At 53.1% G+C, this 17,828-nt stretch overlaps 2 protein-coding genes across 2 annotated transcripts; both read right to left on the reverse strand.

Moving 5' to 3' along the window:
* Positions 1-1,167: 1,167 nt before the first annotated feature.
* Positions 1,168-3,413, reverse strand: rnaseka (ribonuclease, RNase K a). Its single transcript, XM_042345557.1, has 3 exons — positions 3,284-3,413; positions 1,753-1,835; positions 1,168-1,414 (listed from the first exon to the last, which is right to left on the reverse strand). The coding sequence occupies exons 1-3, from the start codon at positions 3,359-3,361 to the stop codon at positions 1,270-1,272; spliced, it is 306 nt and encodes a 101-aa protein (XP_042201491.1). The 5' UTR covers positions 3,362-3,413; the 3' UTR covers positions 1,168-1,269.
* A 1,537-nt stretch (positions 3,414-4,950) lies between these two features.
* alox12 (arachidonate 12-lipoxygenase) lies at positions 4,951-16,058 on the reverse strand. Its single transcript, XM_042345551.1, has 14 exons — positions 15,847-16,058; positions 12,500-12,701; positions 11,805-11,886; positions 11,405-11,527; positions 11,069-11,175; positions 10,324-10,493; positions 9,933-10,076; positions 9,603-9,806; positions 7,960-8,046; positions 7,091-7,260; positions 6,681-6,802; positions 6,285-6,385; positions 5,511-5,681; positions 4,951-5,174 (listed from the first exon to the last, which is right to left on the reverse strand). Exons 1-14 carry the CDS (start codon positions 15,994-15,996, stop codon positions 4,995-4,997), a joined length of 2,013 nt encoding a protein of 670 aa, XP_042201485.1. The 5' UTR covers positions 15,997-16,058; the 3' UTR covers positions 4,951-4,994.
* Between the last annotated feature and the right edge of the window lie 1,770 nt (positions 16,059-17,828).

The following is a 17,828-nucleotide window of genomic DNA, read 5'->3' on the forward strand; positions in this document are numbered from 1 at the left end:
TGCAGCCAATTGCTCTCAGCGACATCCCACAATAACAGTCGTGGATTGAGTGACCACATTATTATTATAATTTCTTTTGAGGGGATTGATTCGCCTGGAAAAGCGATCCGCCAATCGACTGACAAGCGGGTTCTTACTTCCTGCTGATATATAGAGGTGTGTGTGTCTCTGTGTGTGTGTGGGGGGTAAGGAAACTTGCCTAAGGTTTCGCCCCGACCTGACCCACCTGGGAATCGAACCCAGGTCTCTCGCCTGCGAGACGAGGGGCTCTCACCACTGAGCTACAGGACTCCAACAAACACCAAATCCAGAAATTGTTTAAATTCCATCCATTTACTCCAAGGCTCCGGCTCCAAAATACAATATTGTTCAGAACTGATTACAGATTTCTCTAAACATCAAGAAATGAGAAAACACATAAAATGTTTATCACATCACAGACAGAGATTAGGAGAGTGGTTGTGGGGTGTGGGGGGAAAGAGGGGAGGGGGAACGAGTCCTGTTTGATTGGGGGGGGGGTGTGGGATGTGCAAAGGAGCTGGAACTTTGGGGAAACTAACCACCTCTTCCTTGTTTTATTGTTCCCTTCTCCTCCTTCCCGCCCTCTCTCTCTCTCTCCATCTTTATTCCCTCTCCATAAGTTTTGGTGGTTGGGGAGGGAGGGAGAAGGACGGAATGTGATAGAGAGAATGAAAAACCGGAGAATCCAGAGAAGGAGTGAATCTCTCCTGTGGGGAGTGGGAAGTGGCGGAGCTGATCCCACGCAGCGAAGCTCCACATTCCTCACATTCTTCACCTTATGCACCTGGTGCTACGGGGAAAAGTGTTCCCTCCCGCACTTTCCTTCCTGTGCAACAGGGAAAGGACGACCCCCCCCATCCCCACATCCTCCCATTGTGATGGGAAAAGGGGTTCCCCCCCCCTACTAACCCTCATCCAACACACTCTCCATTTCCTGGGGTGACGGGGAAATTAGCCGCGATGATGGGGCTTCTTATTTTGCCCCGATTTCACTGCAGCACAAATCACACAGAATAAACTTTTTTTACAACATTAAATATCTCCCCATCATCCAAACTGGTAACATTTACAACATAGAAGAAAATGGCGGAGAGAGGAGGGGAAGAGAGAGAGGAGGGGGGGGGGGTGCGGAGGGTCACAGCCAGGGGAGAGGGGGAAAGAGCGAGGGGGGGAAAGAGAGAGAGAGGGGGGAGGGCGGTAATAATTAAAGCGATGGTGGGGTTATAGCGATGGTCACAGACTCTCTGCTCAGCGCACCATGTATTCTCTCCTCTTGTTGAGCCGGACCTGACAGAAGGAGAATCCTCCGAGCACGAAGTACATCCCGGCCGCGATGAAGCAGTTATAGCTGACCTGCTCGTACAACTTATAAATCCTCTGTGGGCCGGTCTTACTGCGGGGAGACAGAGAGAGAGAGAGAGAGAGAGAGAGGTTGTTAGTCAACAACAACAACAACAACCACCACCTGCATTTACACTTGAGAGTGGCGGAGCAGGACTCCGATCGGGGGGAGGGGGAGGTGACTGTAGACACGGTCGAAGAGGAAAATCTTCAGGCACGACCGGAAGATGGCGCAGGAAGGGGCGAGGCAGAGGGGCAGAGGGAGAGAGTGACAGGGCGCCCATCAGCCACTTGCTCCCTCCGCACCCCATAGCCAGGCTCCCCCACCCCCTCGTCCTCGCTGATTAAAACCCGCCCTCCACCCTCTCCCTCACTCTCTCTCTCTCTCACCTGTCTTCAAAATCAGCCTCAGTAAAAGGCACATCCTCGATCAGCACAGCCGAGTGGACATTGAAGAAGATCCCGAGGAGAACCTGTCACAGGAGAGAGGGAGAGAGAGAGACAGGCGTGACCACAACACGGGAAGAACACACATCAACAGGCGGAGGGACAAGCGTTGGCCGCAGAGGAACAGGAGGAGGCCATTCAGCCCCTCGAGCTTCTTCCGCCATTCTATTAGACCATGGCAGATCCGTGTAATAATAATAATAATAATAATCGCGGCATCCGACCCGGCGCCTGATCACGTCCTCGAGACGTCTCAAAGCGCTTCGCAGGACACACTGCCGAGTGTAGTGACTGTGTGTTTGCGGGCGAAACGCGGCAGCCGATCGCGCACAGCGACGTCCGCACAAACAGCCGCGGATTAGAACCAAACTGTCATTGTTTTGGAAGGGATTATTACCCCCGAAAAGTGATTCCCCAATCGCCCGACAACCGGGTTCCCACTGACCGCCGGGGAACAGGTGTGTGTGTGTCCCCCCTCCCCCCCTCCTCTACACCCCCTCCTCCCCCCCTCCTCTACACCCTCTCCCCTCCCCCTCTACACTCATTCCCCCTCCTCCCTCCCCCCTCCTCTCCCCCGCAGTTACTTTCACATCCTCAGCTCATGTCAATTTCCTGTTCATTTCCCGTGGGGGGGCTATGGGGGGTGGGGGGGGTGTGGGGGGTGGGGGGGGTATGGGGGCTGTGGGGGCTATGGGGGTGGGGGGGCTGTGGGGGGAGGTACAGGGGGTCAGTGAGTGTAGTGTGACAGGGAGCCTGTGGGGGGGCGGTGTGACAGTGAGCGGGTGAGTGTGAGCGGGTGTGAGTTGCTGTGACAGTGAGTGTGAGGGCCTCTGACCAACATGATGACCCCCCAGATGGTGTGTGTGTGTGAGTGGGTGTGAGTGTGAGCGGGTGTGAGCGGTGTGAGGCTGACCAGCATGATGACCCCCAGATGGTGTGAGTGTGAGCGGGTGTGAGTGTGAGTGTGAGCAGTGTGAGTGGGTGTGAGCGGGTGTGAGCGGTGGGTGTGAGCGGTGTGAGGCTGACCAGCATGATGACCCCCCAGATGGTGTGAGTGTGAGCGGGTGTGAGTGTGAGTGTGAGGGGTGTGAGCGGTGGGTGTGAGCGGTGTGAGGCTGACCAGCATGATGACCCCCCAGATGGTGTGAGTGGTGTGAGCGGTGTGAGGCTGACCAGCATGATGACCCCTCAGATGGTGTGAGTGTGAGGGGGTGTGAGTGTGACAGTGGGTGAGTGTGAGTGGGTGAGTGTGAGTGGGTGTGACAGTGGGTGTGAGGCTGACCAGCATGATGACCCCCCAGATGGTGTGAGTGTGAGTGTGAGCAGTGTGAGGGGGTGTGAGTGTGAGTGGGTGTGAGTGGTGTGAGCGGGTGTGAGCAGTGTGAGTGGGTGTGAGCGGTGTGAGGCTGACCAGCATGATGACCCCCCAGATGGTGTGAGTGGTGTGAGCGGGTGTGAGCGGTGTGAGGCTGACCAGCATGATGACCCCCCAGATGCTCAGGACGATACCACACGCCGCCAACTTGGGACCACAGCAAAGCAGCGACGCCATCGCTCCGAACCCCGGACACCGGAACCGGAAACCCCCCCCGCGGGAGCGACCACAGCCTGAGGGGGGGGCACCGAACCCCCCCACACCCCCACACACCCCAAACCCCATCAAACCTCCTCCCGACCCGCACCGCCGGCAATTCACTAACTCCCCACCTCCTCCCGAGCGAAGCAAACCCCCCCCTCCCCCCACTGACTGTAACCCGCCATCACTGTACCGTCCGCCCCTGTCCTGTGCTCACACAGTGGTACAGTCCGCACAGCGCCGCGTCCTGACATCGGAGTCACCTGATCCTTAAAGCGGGAACGTGTGTGTGTGTGGGGGGGGGGGGGGGAGGGGTGTGTGGGTGTGGGGGGGAGAGGGGTGTGTGTGTGTGGGTGGGGGGTGATTGAGGTTTTGCTGTGTACAATCGTGCCACCCCCCCCTCCCCAAATGGCCCAAACCATTTACGGTCTATAGACTGAAAATTGCTGCTGGTCAGACAACAACAACTTGTGTGGCGGAGTCCCAGAGGAGGGAGGGGGGGGACGGAGGGGGGAGAGGGGGGAGAGGGGGGAGGGGGGGGGGAGGGGGAGGGGGGGGGGCGGTGACCGTGAGCCGCGGTCGATGAGGAAAGGAGGACATCCCGAGGCGCTGGACAGACCCGAGCTGGGGGTGGGGGTGGGGGTGGGGGAGGATGGAGGGCGGTGGGAGGGGAATGGGGGGGAAGCACATTGCCACCACTTCAAGTCCAAACGAGTAATCATTAACCTGTGTGGGGCACTGTGGCTCAGCGGTTAGCGAGAGGACCCGGGTTCGATTCCCCCCCCCCACCACCCCCGACATCCCCCCCCCCCCCCACCCACACACACGCACACGCACCTCTGTTTACCAGCAGTAAGTAGGAACCCGGTGGTTAGTCGATTGGCGGATCGCTTTCCGGGAGTGACAGTTCGCTCAATCCGCGGCTGTTTGTGGGGACGTCGTTGGGGGCGATCGGCTTCCGGGATTCGCCCACAAAATGCCCAGTATTTTCACTTCACTGCGTATCCTGCGAAGCGCTTTGAGACGTCTCGAAGACGTGATGGGGCGCCGGGTCAAATTCCAGGATTATAGTTATTATTGTTATCAAACACTTTGAGAGAACGTGTGTTTGTGCGGGTGAGAGGACATTGGGGGGCGGAGGGGGAGGGGGGGAAGAAATCACAAGACAAGACCCCAATGGTTACGATGAGGAGACGTTGACATTGGCCTTTTACGTTAAAGTGAAACTTTATTGGCAGTTAATGCAACAAATACATAAAACACGCAAAATTCACAGTAAACATTGAGTGGAGACAATCTTTCTCCCTCTCCCATTCCCTCCCTCTCCCATCCCCTCCCTCTCCCATTCCCTCCCTCTCCCATCCCCTCCCTCTTCCATTCCCTCCCTCTCCCATTCCCTTGCTCTTCCCCATTCCCTCTTCCATTCCCTTGCTCTTCCCAACTCCGTCGCTCGCTCCCATTCTCTCTCTCGTTCCCTCTGGCCTCCACCCTTCTTCTCCCTCTGTCCCCACTTGCCTCCTGCCACCCACCCCCATCACACCGCCCCCCCTGCCCCCCCACCCCATCACACGGCTCTGCCCCTGCCACACAGAGCTGGGCGCCCGCTCGCTCACACGTTGATGCTGCTGGCGATCTGTTTGGGCCGCAGATACTCGTATTTGATGGGAAGCCCCTTGTTCCGCTTCACGATCAGCCGGTCGATCCGGTTCAGCTCTTCCCGGAATTCCTGGATCACTTTGATCACCTCCTTCTCAGTGAAATATTCCTCGTCAAAGAATCCCAGCAGCTTCTGTACCGCAGGACAGAGGTGTGAGCGGCAAAGAGTCTGTCCTCTCAGTCACACATAAATACACAGGAACAGGAGGCCATTCAGCCACTCAAGTCTGTTCCGCCATTCTATAAGGTCATCTGCACCTCAACTCCAATTCTTAATCGTTCTACAATTAATTAATAATTAACTCAAACTGTAATTAATAATTGCTTTTAACTCATTGATAAAGATTGTTTATTTATTGACGGTTATTAATAAGTATTCATTGTTAATTAGTAATAATTTATCCATCCCCACCAATGCCCTCCTCGCTTAGCCCCTCCCTCTCGGCCCCCCCACCCCCCGGGTACTGACCTTGTCAGGGAGGGGCCGGCCCAGGTGCCAGGTGAAGGCCATCTGGATGGAGGATTGGCTGACGTCAGGGAGAGTGGCCATGATCTTCTCCATCGTCACCGAGCCCTTGGCACAGGGCGGGGGCTGGCGCATCGTACAGGGGGAGTTCGGGACCCAGCAGCACCAGTCATACTGCGGGCATCAACACAGCACACAGCGCGGGCATCAATACAGCACACAGCGCGGGCATCAATACAGCACACAGCGCGGGCATCAATACAGCACACAGCGGGCATCAATACAGCACACAGCGCGGGCATCAATACAGCACACAGCGCGGGCATCAATACAGCACACAGCGCGGGCATCAATACAGCACACAGCAAGGGAATCAATGCAGCACACAGCGCGGGCATCAATGCAGCACAATGCGGGCATCAATGCAGCACACAGCGCGGGCATCAATGCAGCACAATGCGGGCATCAATGCAGCACACAGCGCGGGCATCAATACAGCACACAGTGGGCATCAATCAACACCAACACTAACAGACAACATTCACCAATCATACTGTGGGCAGTGCCAGCATCAGCGGCAAACACACAGACATTAGCATTAACACTAAGAACAGTCGTACTGCTGGCACCAGCCAGAGACAACACAGACACCAACAGTAACAGTAACAGTAACACAGACACCAACAGTAACACAGACACCGACAGTAACACAGACACCGACAGTAACAGTAACACAGACACCGACAGCTCTGAGCCAGACGGTGGTCTGGGCTGTACCTGGCCGTTGTTAAGTGCCGAGTGCTGTGCAGAACAGGTGAAGATCGCCATCGTGAGGAACTTCCACAGCTCCTCTCTGCTCCGGAAAACCCTCGAGAATCCTGGAACACAGAGAGCAACCATCGGGATCAGGATCGGGAGTGAGTGAGGGAGCGAGGAAGTCAGTGTGTGAGTGAGTGAGTGTGTGAGGGAGGGGGGAGGGAGTGAGTGAATGTGAGTGAGTGCATATGAGTGAGAGTGAGTGAGTGTGTGAGGGAGTAAGTGAACGAGTGTGTGAGGGAGTGAGTGTGTGAGGGACTGAGTGAGTGAGTGAGTGAGTGAGTGAGTGAGTGAGTGAGTGAGTGAGTGAGTGAGGGAGGGAGGGAGGGAGGGAGGGAGGGAGGGAGTCCTTGGTACCTATATCTGGCAGCTCCTGGAAACCCTCCTCCACCACGTCTGTGAGCCAGGCTTGTAGTTCCTCATCATTCACCACATCCTGGTCAGTGAGATAGTACAGCCCCAAAACACTCTCCACGTACCTGGGCAAACAGGCAAGGATGTCATTAAATGTCAATAACAACAATAACTTACATTTAATAATAATAATAATATTAGGCGCGACCTGAAGACGGGGAAGGAAGAAACGGGGCGAGGTGCAGGGATTGAGGAAGAGTGTTCCAGAGTTTCAGGGCATAGCGGCTGAAAGGTTGACCTGACTTGCCCAGGAATCGAACCCGGGTCCTCTGGGCTTGCGAGGCCAGTGGTCTAACCCCTGAGCTACAGGACAAGGCAGAATGTCATGGACGAAGGGTGTTTGTCGTCCCTACTTGCGTATGGCAGCCCAGATAAGCAGCCCATCGTCTCGGTAATAATAGTCTCTGAGTGAGCCCACTCCGCGCTCCTCAATGTTCTCTGGGAAGCACAGTGATCTGTAGGTCAGAGCCCGGAAGCCTCTCTGGCCAAACATGACCATCCCTGGCCCCCCCGAAGCCACCACCTGCGGGAACACACCACATAGTCATTATAGTATCATATATATATATACTGTACTCACAAGTAATAATCTGCTCACTTCAACCCACGACTGTTTGTGGGGACGTCGCTGGGCGCAATTGGCTGCCCACATTTCGCCCGCATAACACACAGTCACTACACTTTACGGTGTATCCTGAGAAGCCCTTTGAGACGTCTCAAAGACGTGATCAGGCGCCGGGTCAAATGCCAGGATTGTTATTATTGGAGCGAGAAAGGAGGTCATTCAGCCGAGACCACTCACTCTCCATCACAGACCACTCAGCACACAATAATGGTAATAATCCTGGCATTGGCTCCTTATCAGTTATCATTGAGACGTCTCAAAGCGCTTCCCAGGATATACTGTAAAGTGAATTGACTATCTTTTGTGGGTGAAACACAGCAGCCAATTGCACACAGCAGTGGATTGAGAGACCACATTATTATTAATTTATTTTGTTTTTTTGAAGGGATTGTTACCCCCGGAAAGTGATCCACCAATTGACTAACAAGCAGGTTCTTACTCACTAGTAGGTAAAGGTGTGTGTGTGTGTTTGTGTGTGGAGTAAGGAAAGTTGCCCAACGTTTCACCCCAACCTGACCCGGCTGGGAATCAAACCCAGGTCCTCCCACTTGCGAGGCGAGTGCTCTAACCACTGAGCTACAGGACTCAAATACTTACTTTCGTAATGATTCCAGACTCAGACAATAGCTCAGTCCTGCCTCGCATATTAATCTCCAGTGTGAATCTGGTGTTCGGGGTGAGGAGCTAGAGAAAGAGATAGAGCGTGGGAATCATTCACTCAGCAAAGTTTTATTATCATTATTAATAAAGTTAAAAATGTGTGTAATGTACTGTACTGTGTTGGTGTTGAGTTGTGTGTGTTGGTGTTGAGGTGTGTGTTGGTGTTGAGGTGTGTGTGTGTTGGTGTTGAGGTGTGTGTGTGTTGGTGTTGAGGTTTGTGTGTGTTGGTGTTGAGGTGTGTGTGTTGGTATTGAGGTGTAAGCTGTTGTTTTTACATAGAATTACATAGAATATTCAGCACAGAAACAGGCCATTCGGCCCAACTGCTCTATGCCGGTGTTTATGCTCCACATGAGCCTCCTCCTGCCCTTCCTCAACTAAGCCTTCAAGCAGAGCCTTCTACTCCTTTCGCCCTCATGTACCTCTCCAGCTTTCCCTTAAATACATCTGTGCTATTTGCCTCAACTTCTTGTTGGCAAGTTCCACATTCCCACTACTCTCTGTGTGAAGAAATTTCTTCTAACTTCCCTATTTGATCTATTGGTGACTATTTTATATTGATGGCCCCTGGTTTTGGTCTCCCCCACAAGTGGAAACATCTTCCCTATGTCGATCCTAACCAAACCTTTCATCATTTTAAATAACTCTCTCAGGTCACCCCTCACCTTTCTTTCAAAAGAATAGTCCAAGCTTGTTCAGCCTTTCCTGATAGATATAACCTCTTAGTTCCGGTATCATCCTCGTAAATCTCCTTTGCACCCTCTCCAGTGCCTGGATATCCTTCCTATAATGTGGGGACCGGAACTGTACAGAGTTCTCCAAGTCTGGTCTAACCAAGGTTCGATATAAGTTTAGCGTAACTTCTCTGCTTTTTATTTCTAACCCTCTAGATACGAACACCAATGCCTGGATTGTTTTTATGGCCTTAATAACCTGCGTCGCCACATTTAGCGATTTATTCCTTGATAACAGATCAAATATTTCCTCTTTAGCTTCCTAATTGTTTATATGACTTCTTTCCTAACCTCTTTGTATTATTTCTTGTCATGTTCTCCCTTGTTGTGTATGTACTTAGTGAACGCCTCTTTCCTCAGTCTGCACTTTGCCCTCATGTCTTTATTCATCCTCCGTGCCTCATTACTGTTTAGTTTTATCTTGTTTTTTAGTGGAATATGTTTCTCCTGGACTTTATTGATCACTGTTTTAAACGTCTCCCAATGCTGCTCCAGCTCTTTGTTTGCCAATATTGTTTTCCAGTTTATTTTCCCGAGTTCCATTCTCATCCCCTCAAAATCAGCTTCTTTTTCAAATCTATTACCCTGGTCTTTGTCATATTCCTGTCCTTGTGAATCTTTATCTTAAACCTCATTAAGTTACGATCGCTATCGCTGTTGATGTTCCCCTACTCGCACTTCTCTCCTCTGCTCTGGTTCGTTTCCCAGCGCTAAATCCAGCAGCAGTGCTGGGGGCCTCTTACATACAGGGCAAGAAAGGAGTCCTGCACACATTGAAGGAACTCCATTCCCTTATCCCCTTTACCTAAATCTTTTGGCCAATTTATTTGGGGGTAGTGGACGTACCTTGTAGATGGGGTGCACTGCCGGCAGCTGCCTCAAGGTGGCGATGCAGAAGACCTCGCCCACCAGGTGAGCCCAACACAGGTGATTGATGATTTGATGGACTTGGAAATCCGAGCTCCTCACCCACAACTTGGCCAACAGCCAATCGTAGCTCCCGTCAGAGGGCAGGAAAATAGGGCTGTGACAGCCTGGGGTCTGGCTCAGCTGTCAATACAAGGGAGAGAGGGTGTGAGAGAGACGGACGAACACAGAGAGAGTGACGGGCAGATAGACAGACAGAGAGTGACAGAAAGAGAGAGAGAGAGAGACAGAGACAGAGACAGAGAGTACCTGGATGGCGATGGGGATGAGGGGGGAGGATGGAGGCTGGTACAGGAGACAGATGGGAGCCGCTAGGAATTGCTGTTTCCCCTGAATCACGTTGGCAGGAACTCCCTCCAGCAACTCGTAATCCACCAGGAAAATATTCCCCTTCTGTAACCAAACCACACAGTCAGTCACACCCTCTCCCTCCCCCCCTCCCCTCTACACACTCCTCCACACTCCCAGGTCAGGGTTAGAGACACAGTAACGCTCCTCTACACTGTGTGTCCACACTCCCAGGTCAGGGTTAGAGACACAGTAACGCTCCCTCTACACTGTGTGTCCACACTCCCGGGTGAGGGTTAGAAACTGATCCCGTGTGCGCGTGTGTCGTGGTGAGTTACACACAGGGACAGACCTTTATCTCCTGCTGCAGTGTGGTTCCTGGCAGTAAATCGCGGACCATTTCGTCAGTTACAGGGAATTTTTTCGGGATCTCCCAACATTTCTGGATCATGCAGGGATTACATCCATTCAGGAACTGGTAGGCAAAAAAACAGTCGTCTTGCCAGTTTTCCCTGACGAACACTGGGGGAGAGAGTGAGGAAGAGCCGGGGAGAGCAGGGGTGGGGGAGAGAGCGGGGGGGGGAGAGCGGGGGTGGGGGAGAGAGCGGGGGGAGAGCGGGGGTGGGGGAGAGAGCAGGGAGAGAGGGTGGGGGAAAAATAATTTAATTTAAGGAATATTGTCATATAATAATCCTTGCATTTGCTATAGCTCCTAATCACATGTTGTTATCACGTCTTCGAGACGTCTCAAAGCGCTTCACAAAATATACTGTAAAGTGTAGTGACTATGTGTTTCATGGGTGAAACAAGACAGCCAATTGCGCATAGCGACGTCCCATAGTCTATGCCCTGTTCAGGTGGAGTTTAAAGGTTTCATGTGGTGTTGTCGGGAAACGAGGGCATGTGGAGTAAGGAAACGTGCCTAAGGTTTCACCCTGACCTGCCCGGGAATCAAACCTGGGTCCTCTGGCTTGCGCAGTGAGCACTTGAACCACTACACTAGATGGGATGGGAAGAGTTGGAATGGGATGGGTTGGAATGGCATGGGATGGGGTGGGATGGCATGAGATGGGTTGGGATCCTGACTGTGCCCTCACCTCCAATGGGACTCTTCACTCTCCAGAAAATGCGCTCGAAATCCTGCAGACTGTCCCAGGAGGCATCCATCTTTACCACCAGCTTCTTCAGGTACAATTCCCCCAGCCTGCAGGGGTTGGGAGAGGGGGAAGAGGGGGTTAGCTCTCACACTGTGGGGTGGGGTGGGGGGGAGGGGGTTTGGCAGGGGTCGGTATACTCACACTCTGTCTAGAGAAGCCTAAAAGTCGGGGTGATGGGGAGGACGGGGAGTGTGCGTGTGGGTGGGGGAGATGTGTGTGGAGTGGACGTGTGGGGGGGAGGGGTTAGCGAGGGGGTTGGGGGGCTCTGATTCTCACGCTCTGTGTAGAGAGGTCTCAAAGTCGTGCTCCTTGGCCTGGTCAAACTTGACGTCCAGAGGCAGGTCATCCTCAGTGTCCGCGTCAATGCACTTAGGAGTGGAGTAATTCCACAGTCTCCACCTGCCAGGGACACAGTGTCAGTGTGTGTATGGGTGTGTGTGATACTGTGTTAGCGTGTGTGTGTGATACTGTGTTTGCGTGTGTGTGTGTGTGATACTGTGTGTGTGTGATACTGTTAGTGTGTGTGATACTGTATTAGTGTGTGTGTGTGTGATACTGTGTTAGTGTGTGTGTGTGTGATACTGTGTTGGTGTGTGTGTGTGATACTGGGTTAGTGTGTGTGTGATATGGTGTTAGCGTGTGTGTGCGTGTGTGTGTGTAAGTACGTGTATGTTACCTGTACAGTGACTGTCTCTCCTGTAACTCTTCCCTCCGATGGTTTAGAAGTACAGGCAACCGCTCGTCACACAGCCTCACTGCTGTGAAAACACAGAAAACAGGGACAGACGTCAAATATCTGGGGTTGGGGTGAAGAGCGGGGTGGGGGTTGGGGTTAGAGGTTGGGGGGTGGTTGGGGTTGGGGAGGTTGGGGTTAGAGGTTGGGGGGTGTGGTTGGGGTTAGAGGTTGAAGGCGTGGTTGGGGTTAGAGGTTGGGGTTGGAGGAGGTTAGGGGAAGGGGTTGGGGTTGGCGGTTGGGTTGGGGGTTTGGGGTTAGAGGTTGGGGGGTGGTTGGAGTTGGGGTGGGGGTTAGAGGTTGGGGTGATGGTTGGGGTTGGGGGTTTGGGGTTAGAGGTTGGGGGGATGGCTGGGTTGGCGGTTTGGGATTAGAGGTTGGGTTGGGATTGGGGTTAGACGTTATGGGGGGTGGTTGGGTTGGGGGTTGAGGTTAGAGGTTGGGGGGGTGGTTGGGGTTGGGGGTTAGAGGTTGGGGGAGTGGTTGGGGTTAGAGGTTGGGGGGGTGGTTGGGGTTGGGGGTTGGGGTTTGGGGGGTGGTTGGGGATTGTGGGGGTGGTTGGGGTTGGGTTGGGGGTTTGGGGTTAGAGGTTGGGGGGGTGGTTGGGGTGGGGGTGGGGTTGGATTGCCCAGACTTACCCGGACCCTCTCTGATGTGGACCCTGGCCTCCTCGCTGAGCCAGCGGTAACAAGGGAAGTGCCGTGTGTCTCCCCCGGGGGTCGTTACCGTCACATACAGACAGAACCAGTCGTCCTCCAGCCCCAGAAACTTCTCCTTGTCCAACTTGACCAGCAGCACAGCCCCAAGGTCGACCTCGCTGCCCACCTCATACTCCCCGACCTACCAACAACTGCACACGTCAATAATACTCCAACACACACCCTGACACACACCCTGACACAGAGAGAGAGAGAGTGAGTGAGAGAAAGAGGAGTGAGAGAGAGGAGAGAGAGAGAGGGTAATTGAGTGAGTTTTTGCTGCGGTGACTTGATCGTTGCTATTATAAACAAGTGAGGACAAGCCTCGACAGACACAGCCTTTGCAAGAAACCTGATGAGTTTGTAATATCAGCTTCGGGTAAAGAAAGGCCTTATTTCCCGCTGAACTCCTTGTTCCCCCATCACGGCTTCCAGCTGCGGTTTAAATCTTATCACGTCTTGAAGACGTGATAAGAGGCGTTATATCAAACGCAAGGGATTATTATTGTATCTCAAAGCGCTTCACAGGATATACTGTCAAGCGGAGTGACTCTGTGTTTTGTGGGAGGAACCCGGCAGCCAATCTCGCCCAGCGACGTCCCCACAAAGTCACGGATTGAGTGACCACATTATTATTACTATTTTATTTATTTGACAGGACAATTACCACGGGAAAAGCAATCCATTGTCGGCTGATTCAGGGTCCTACTTACTGCCAAATAAACAGTGTTGGTGTGTGTCTGTCTGTGTGTGGAGTCAGGAAACTTGAGTAAGGTTTCGCCCTGTCCTGACTGCCCGGGAATTGAATCCACATCTCTGTTGCTTGTCAGACGAGGGCTCTAATTACTGAGCTATAGGGAGTCTACTAAGTTCCCTCTGGATAAGGAAACACTTACCAGTGTCTGTCCTGTCCTGAAATTGTGCTTTACACCCTCTAAACCCGTGGCCTCTTGTTCTCCTGTCTCGATGCGCCCGAGAGTATTGATTCATTGCATTGATACTTTGACAATCCTGTTTAAAATATTACGCCACCTCTGTGAGGTCCTCCGAGACGTCGGCTCTCAGGCCAGGAACAAAGTGCTTTCGTAAGCAGTTAGAGGTAACCATTGGACGTGAAATGTTTTGAAATCTCCCTGTAATCTCCCCGATTTAACTCTAAAACGAGGCCCTCTTCACTGACTCACTAACCCACCAGTGGAAATAATTTCTCCCCTATTAAACCTCACTCCCCGGCTGTGCCCGTTCAGGTGGACGTTAAGGATCTCCCGGGGCATTATCGGGGGAAGAGAAGGGAGCTGTGCATAAGATTGGCTGGCGCGCTCGTCCGCGAAGCGCACAGTCACTACGCTTCACAGTGAATCGTCAGCCTGATAAGATATCCAACGTGAGGATTGTTATTGTAATTCATGCTAAATTCCTGCCCGCAGGGCTGTAGAATGTTCTAGAAGATAGGAGCAAGAGAGCCTGCAGCAGAATACGGACTGCGAGAGTCGGGCAGATATTCTCGGGCGTCCGTGGGAGAGAAAGCGGGAAATAGGAATTGAAAGGATTAGTTGATCAGCCATGAGCTAATTAAATGGCAGAACGTGAAGAGGGCGTCATTTTAGAGTTAAATTGGGGAGATTACAGGGAGGTTTCGAAACATTTCACGTCCAATGGTTACCTCTAACTGCTTACGAAAGCACTTTGTTCCTGACCTGAGAACCGATGTCTCGGAGGACCTCACAGAGGTGGGTAATATTTTAAACAGGATTGAGTGAGTGAGTGAGTGAGTGAGTGTAAGTATGTGAGTGGGAGTGAGTGAATGTAAGTATGTGAGTGGGTGAGTGTAAGTATGTGAGTGGGAGTGAGTGAGTGAGTGTAAGTATGTGAGTGGGAGTGAGTGAGTGAGTGCGAGGGAGGGAGGGAGGGAGGGAGAGTGTCGTGTCCAGGCTGGTTGTGGGCTGGAATGTTTGCCAGGAGCAGAAACACAAGGTGCTTTCATTAAGCAGTTAGAGGTGTCCATCCCCTTCCCCAGAAACTCCACGTCTGTTTGTGTGTTTAACGGGAGCAACGGGAACATCAACAGCACTCCGTGTCTTCCCCTCAGCCCCAGGCCCTGGACATCACAGATTGGCCCCAAGTGGGTGGTTAAACTCAATGCTCCGGTGACTACAACCCTAATAATCCTGACATTTGATACAGGGTTTCTTTACACTGTCGTCGAGACATCTCAAAGCCCTTCACAAGGACGCACTGTAAAGTGAAGTGTCTGTGCGTTTTGTGGGCGAAACGCGGTGCGGGAGAGGACACGAGCTGCAGGAGCTCTGGGTTATCTGTGGAGGGAAGTGTTGTGAAGCCCGGCTATCGAGGGCTAGCGGTCACTGGGCCATATTTAACCCTCACATTGACAACGCAGATAAACCATCGCTGCCGCAGGAAGGGAAGGGAAGGAAACTCGGATGGATGTTTCCCTCAGATAAACCCTTGTGTATGGCTCAATACCTTTCACCTCCGGGGGGGACGTCTCAAAGCGCTTCACATGACTCACTGTAAAGTGTAGTGACTGTGTGTGACCCGGCTGATTTGCCCAGCGACATCCCCCCTGGAAGGGCAGACCGACCGGTCACTGGGGGCAGGGAATCCTCCCCCTCAGCTCCTGTTAACACCACAGCCAAAGCCCCAAATAACTAACGGGGAGAGTGGACAAGCAGCGGGAAAGCTGGCCATCAATTTCAAGCCGTGCGGTTTTAACAGGAAACAAAACACTTAGCAGCTCTTATTAGTGGAGTCCTGTAGCTCAGTGGTTAGAGCACTCACCTCGCGAGCGAGGAACTGGGTTCAATTCCTGATCAGTGCAAGACCTGAGGCAAGTTTCCTTACTCCACACACACGCGCACACACACACGCGCACACGCACACCCATGTTTACCCAGCAGTAAATAGGATCCTGGTTGTTACTATTGGTGGATCGCTTTCCTGGGGTTAATAATCCCTTCAAAAAAAAATTCAATAACTTGGTCACTCAATCACCCACGTCGGGTTTGTGGGGACATGGCCGGGTGCGATCGGCTGCCGCCTTTCGCCCACAAAGTGTACAGTCACTTCACTTTGCAGCATATCCCGTGAAGCGCTTTGAGACGTCTCAAAGACGTGATGAGGCGCCGGGTCAAATCATGGATTCTTTTAGCACAGGATTATTATGAATAATCTCAGGGATTAGGTAAACAGGGTGTGTCTCTCTCTCTCTCCAGAGAGAGATAGGAGGCATTCCATTTCAGACACAGGAATTTCTCTCTGAAACTCACCGATCCTCTCTCCAAGTCGTTACAGAATGGCCGGTCCAGGTTGACCCTGCGACTCTCGCCCCTCTCGCCCACCAGCGTGATGTAAATGTAGTTGTTGGTTCCCGAATATTTTGAGGTCCCGGTGGCCACCGTTACTCTGTAATTGAACATGTTCCGAGCTACAGGAGCTGCGTGTGCGTGTGCTTGTCTGTGTGTCGCTCTGTGTCTGTGTGTCTCTCACTGTGTCTCTGTGTATCTGACTCTATCTCTGTTTCTCTCACTGTGTCTCTGTGTGTGTGTGTCTCTGTGTCTCTAACTCTCTCTGTGTCTCTAACTCTGTGTGTGTGTCTCACTTTGTATGTATGTGTATATATCTCTCTTCACTCTCTTGCTCTCTGTCTCCTTTTGTGTGTGTGTGTGTTTCTCTCTCTCACGGTGTCTCTCTCTCTCACGGTGTCTCTCTCTCTCACGGTGTCTCTCTCTCACGGTGTCTCTCTCTCACGTTGTCTCTCTCTTTCTCTCTGTCTCTTCTCCCAGCGTGTTCTCGCTATTACTCTGCGTGTACCTCTCTGTTCTCCGCGTCTCTGGCAGCGCGTGTGTGTGCGTGTGCGCGTCTCTCTCTATCGCTCGCTCCCTCTCTCTCTGGGCTGTGCACAGCTAGTAATGTAGTAATCTTAGGCAGAGAGGGGTGTGTTCTGTGACTGCAGAATCTGGGAGGCGTTTCACCAAATTGCCCACGGTGTGGTTAGTCTGCAGACTGTTTACCCTGGGAGGCAACTAGTCACAAACTAACACAGTACAAAAGTACAAAAGAAAGCACCATTTACACAGCGGTTTCCACGTCCCGAGGCGCTGGACAGTCAGGGATTTGGACCAGAGCTGGGGATTGGTGTCGGGGTGGTGGGGGGGTGGTGTGTGGAGGTCAGGGAGGGTGACCGAAGGTGCGGTTGGTCGAAGAGGAGGGCCTTCAAGGAGGCGAGGGAGCGGGCGAGGTGGAAGGGCCGTGGGATGGAGTTCCAGAGGGTGGGGGCAGAGAGGATGAAAGACGGACTGTTGATGATGGGGTGGGGTGTGCAGCAGCCAGAGCCCCACGGAGCGGAGGCAGCAGACAGGTTGATGAGGGGTTAGCAGGTCACAGAGGTAGGAAGGAGGTATGTGATGCCACTCACACACACATAAACTCACACATACACTCACACAGAGACACGCACACATACTGATACACACACAAAGACACACACACATACACACTCACACACACACTCAGAGACATTCACACAGACACACATACTCCCACAGAGACACCCATACACTCGCACACACAGTCACACATACACTCGCTCAGTCAAGCACACACACAGACACACACGGGCACTCACACACAGACCCACACAGGCACTCACACACAGACCCACACAGGCACTCACACACAGACCCACACAGGCATTCACACACAGACCCACACAGGCACTCACACACAGACACACACGGGCACTCACACACAGACCCACACAGGCACTCGCACACAGACCCACACAGGCACTCACACACAGACACACGCAGGCACTCGCACACAGGCACTCGCACACAGACCCACACAGGCACTCGCACACAGACCCACACAGGCACTCGCACACAGACCCACACAGGCACTCACACACAGACCCACGCAGGCACTCGCACACAGACCCACACAGGCACTCGCACACAGACCCACACAGGCACTCGCACACAGACCCACACAGGCACTCGCATACAGACCCACACAGGCACTCGCACACAGACCCACACAGGCACTCGCACACAGACCCACACAGGCACTCGCACACAGACCCACACAGGCACTCACACACAGACCCACACAGGCACTCACACACAGACCCACGCAGGCACTCGCACACAGGCACTCGCACACAGACCCACACAGGCACTCGCACACAGACCCACACAGGCACTCGCACCACAGACCCACACAGGCACTCGCATACAGACCCACACAGGCA

The sequence above is a fragment of the Callorhinchus milii genome, unplaced genomic scaffold (assembly GCF_018977255.1).
Source record: "Callorhinchus milii isolate IMCB2004 unplaced genomic scaffold, IMCB_Cmil_1.0 Scaffold60, whole genome shotgun sequence".
Classification (NCBI taxonomy): Eukaryota; Metazoa; Chordata; class Chondrichthyes; order Chimaeriformes; family Callorhinchidae; genus Callorhinchus; species Callorhinchus milii.

Excerpts from the sequence above, each read along its gene's own strand:
- rnaseka (XM_042345557.1), bottom strand. The coding sequence starts at position 3,361 with ATGGCGTCGCTGCTTTGCTGTGGTCCCAAGTTGGCGGCGTGTGGTATC. Across the intron at positions 1,836-3,283 it reads TCTGGGGGGTCATCATGCTG|GTTCTCCTCGGGATCTTCTT; the intron begins GTCAGCCTCACA and ends CTCCTGTGACAG. Across the intron at positions 1,415-1,752 it reads GAGGCTGATTTTGAAGACAG|TAAGACCGGCCCACAGAGGA; the intron begins GTGAGAGAGAGA and ends GTCTCCCCGCAG.
- alox12 (XM_042345551.1), bottom strand. The coding sequence starts at position 15,996 with ATGTTCAATTACAGAGTAACGGTGGCCACCGGGACCTCAAAATATTCG. Across the intron at positions 11,176-11,404 it reads GAGACCTCTCTACACAGAGC|GCTGGGGGAATTGTACCTGA; the intron begins GTGAGAATCAGA and ends CAACCCCTGCAG. Across the intron at positions 7,261-7,959 it reads AGTCTGGAATCATTACGAAA|GTGGTGGCTTCGGGGGGGCC; the intron begins GTAAGTATTTGA and ends GTGTTCCCGCAG.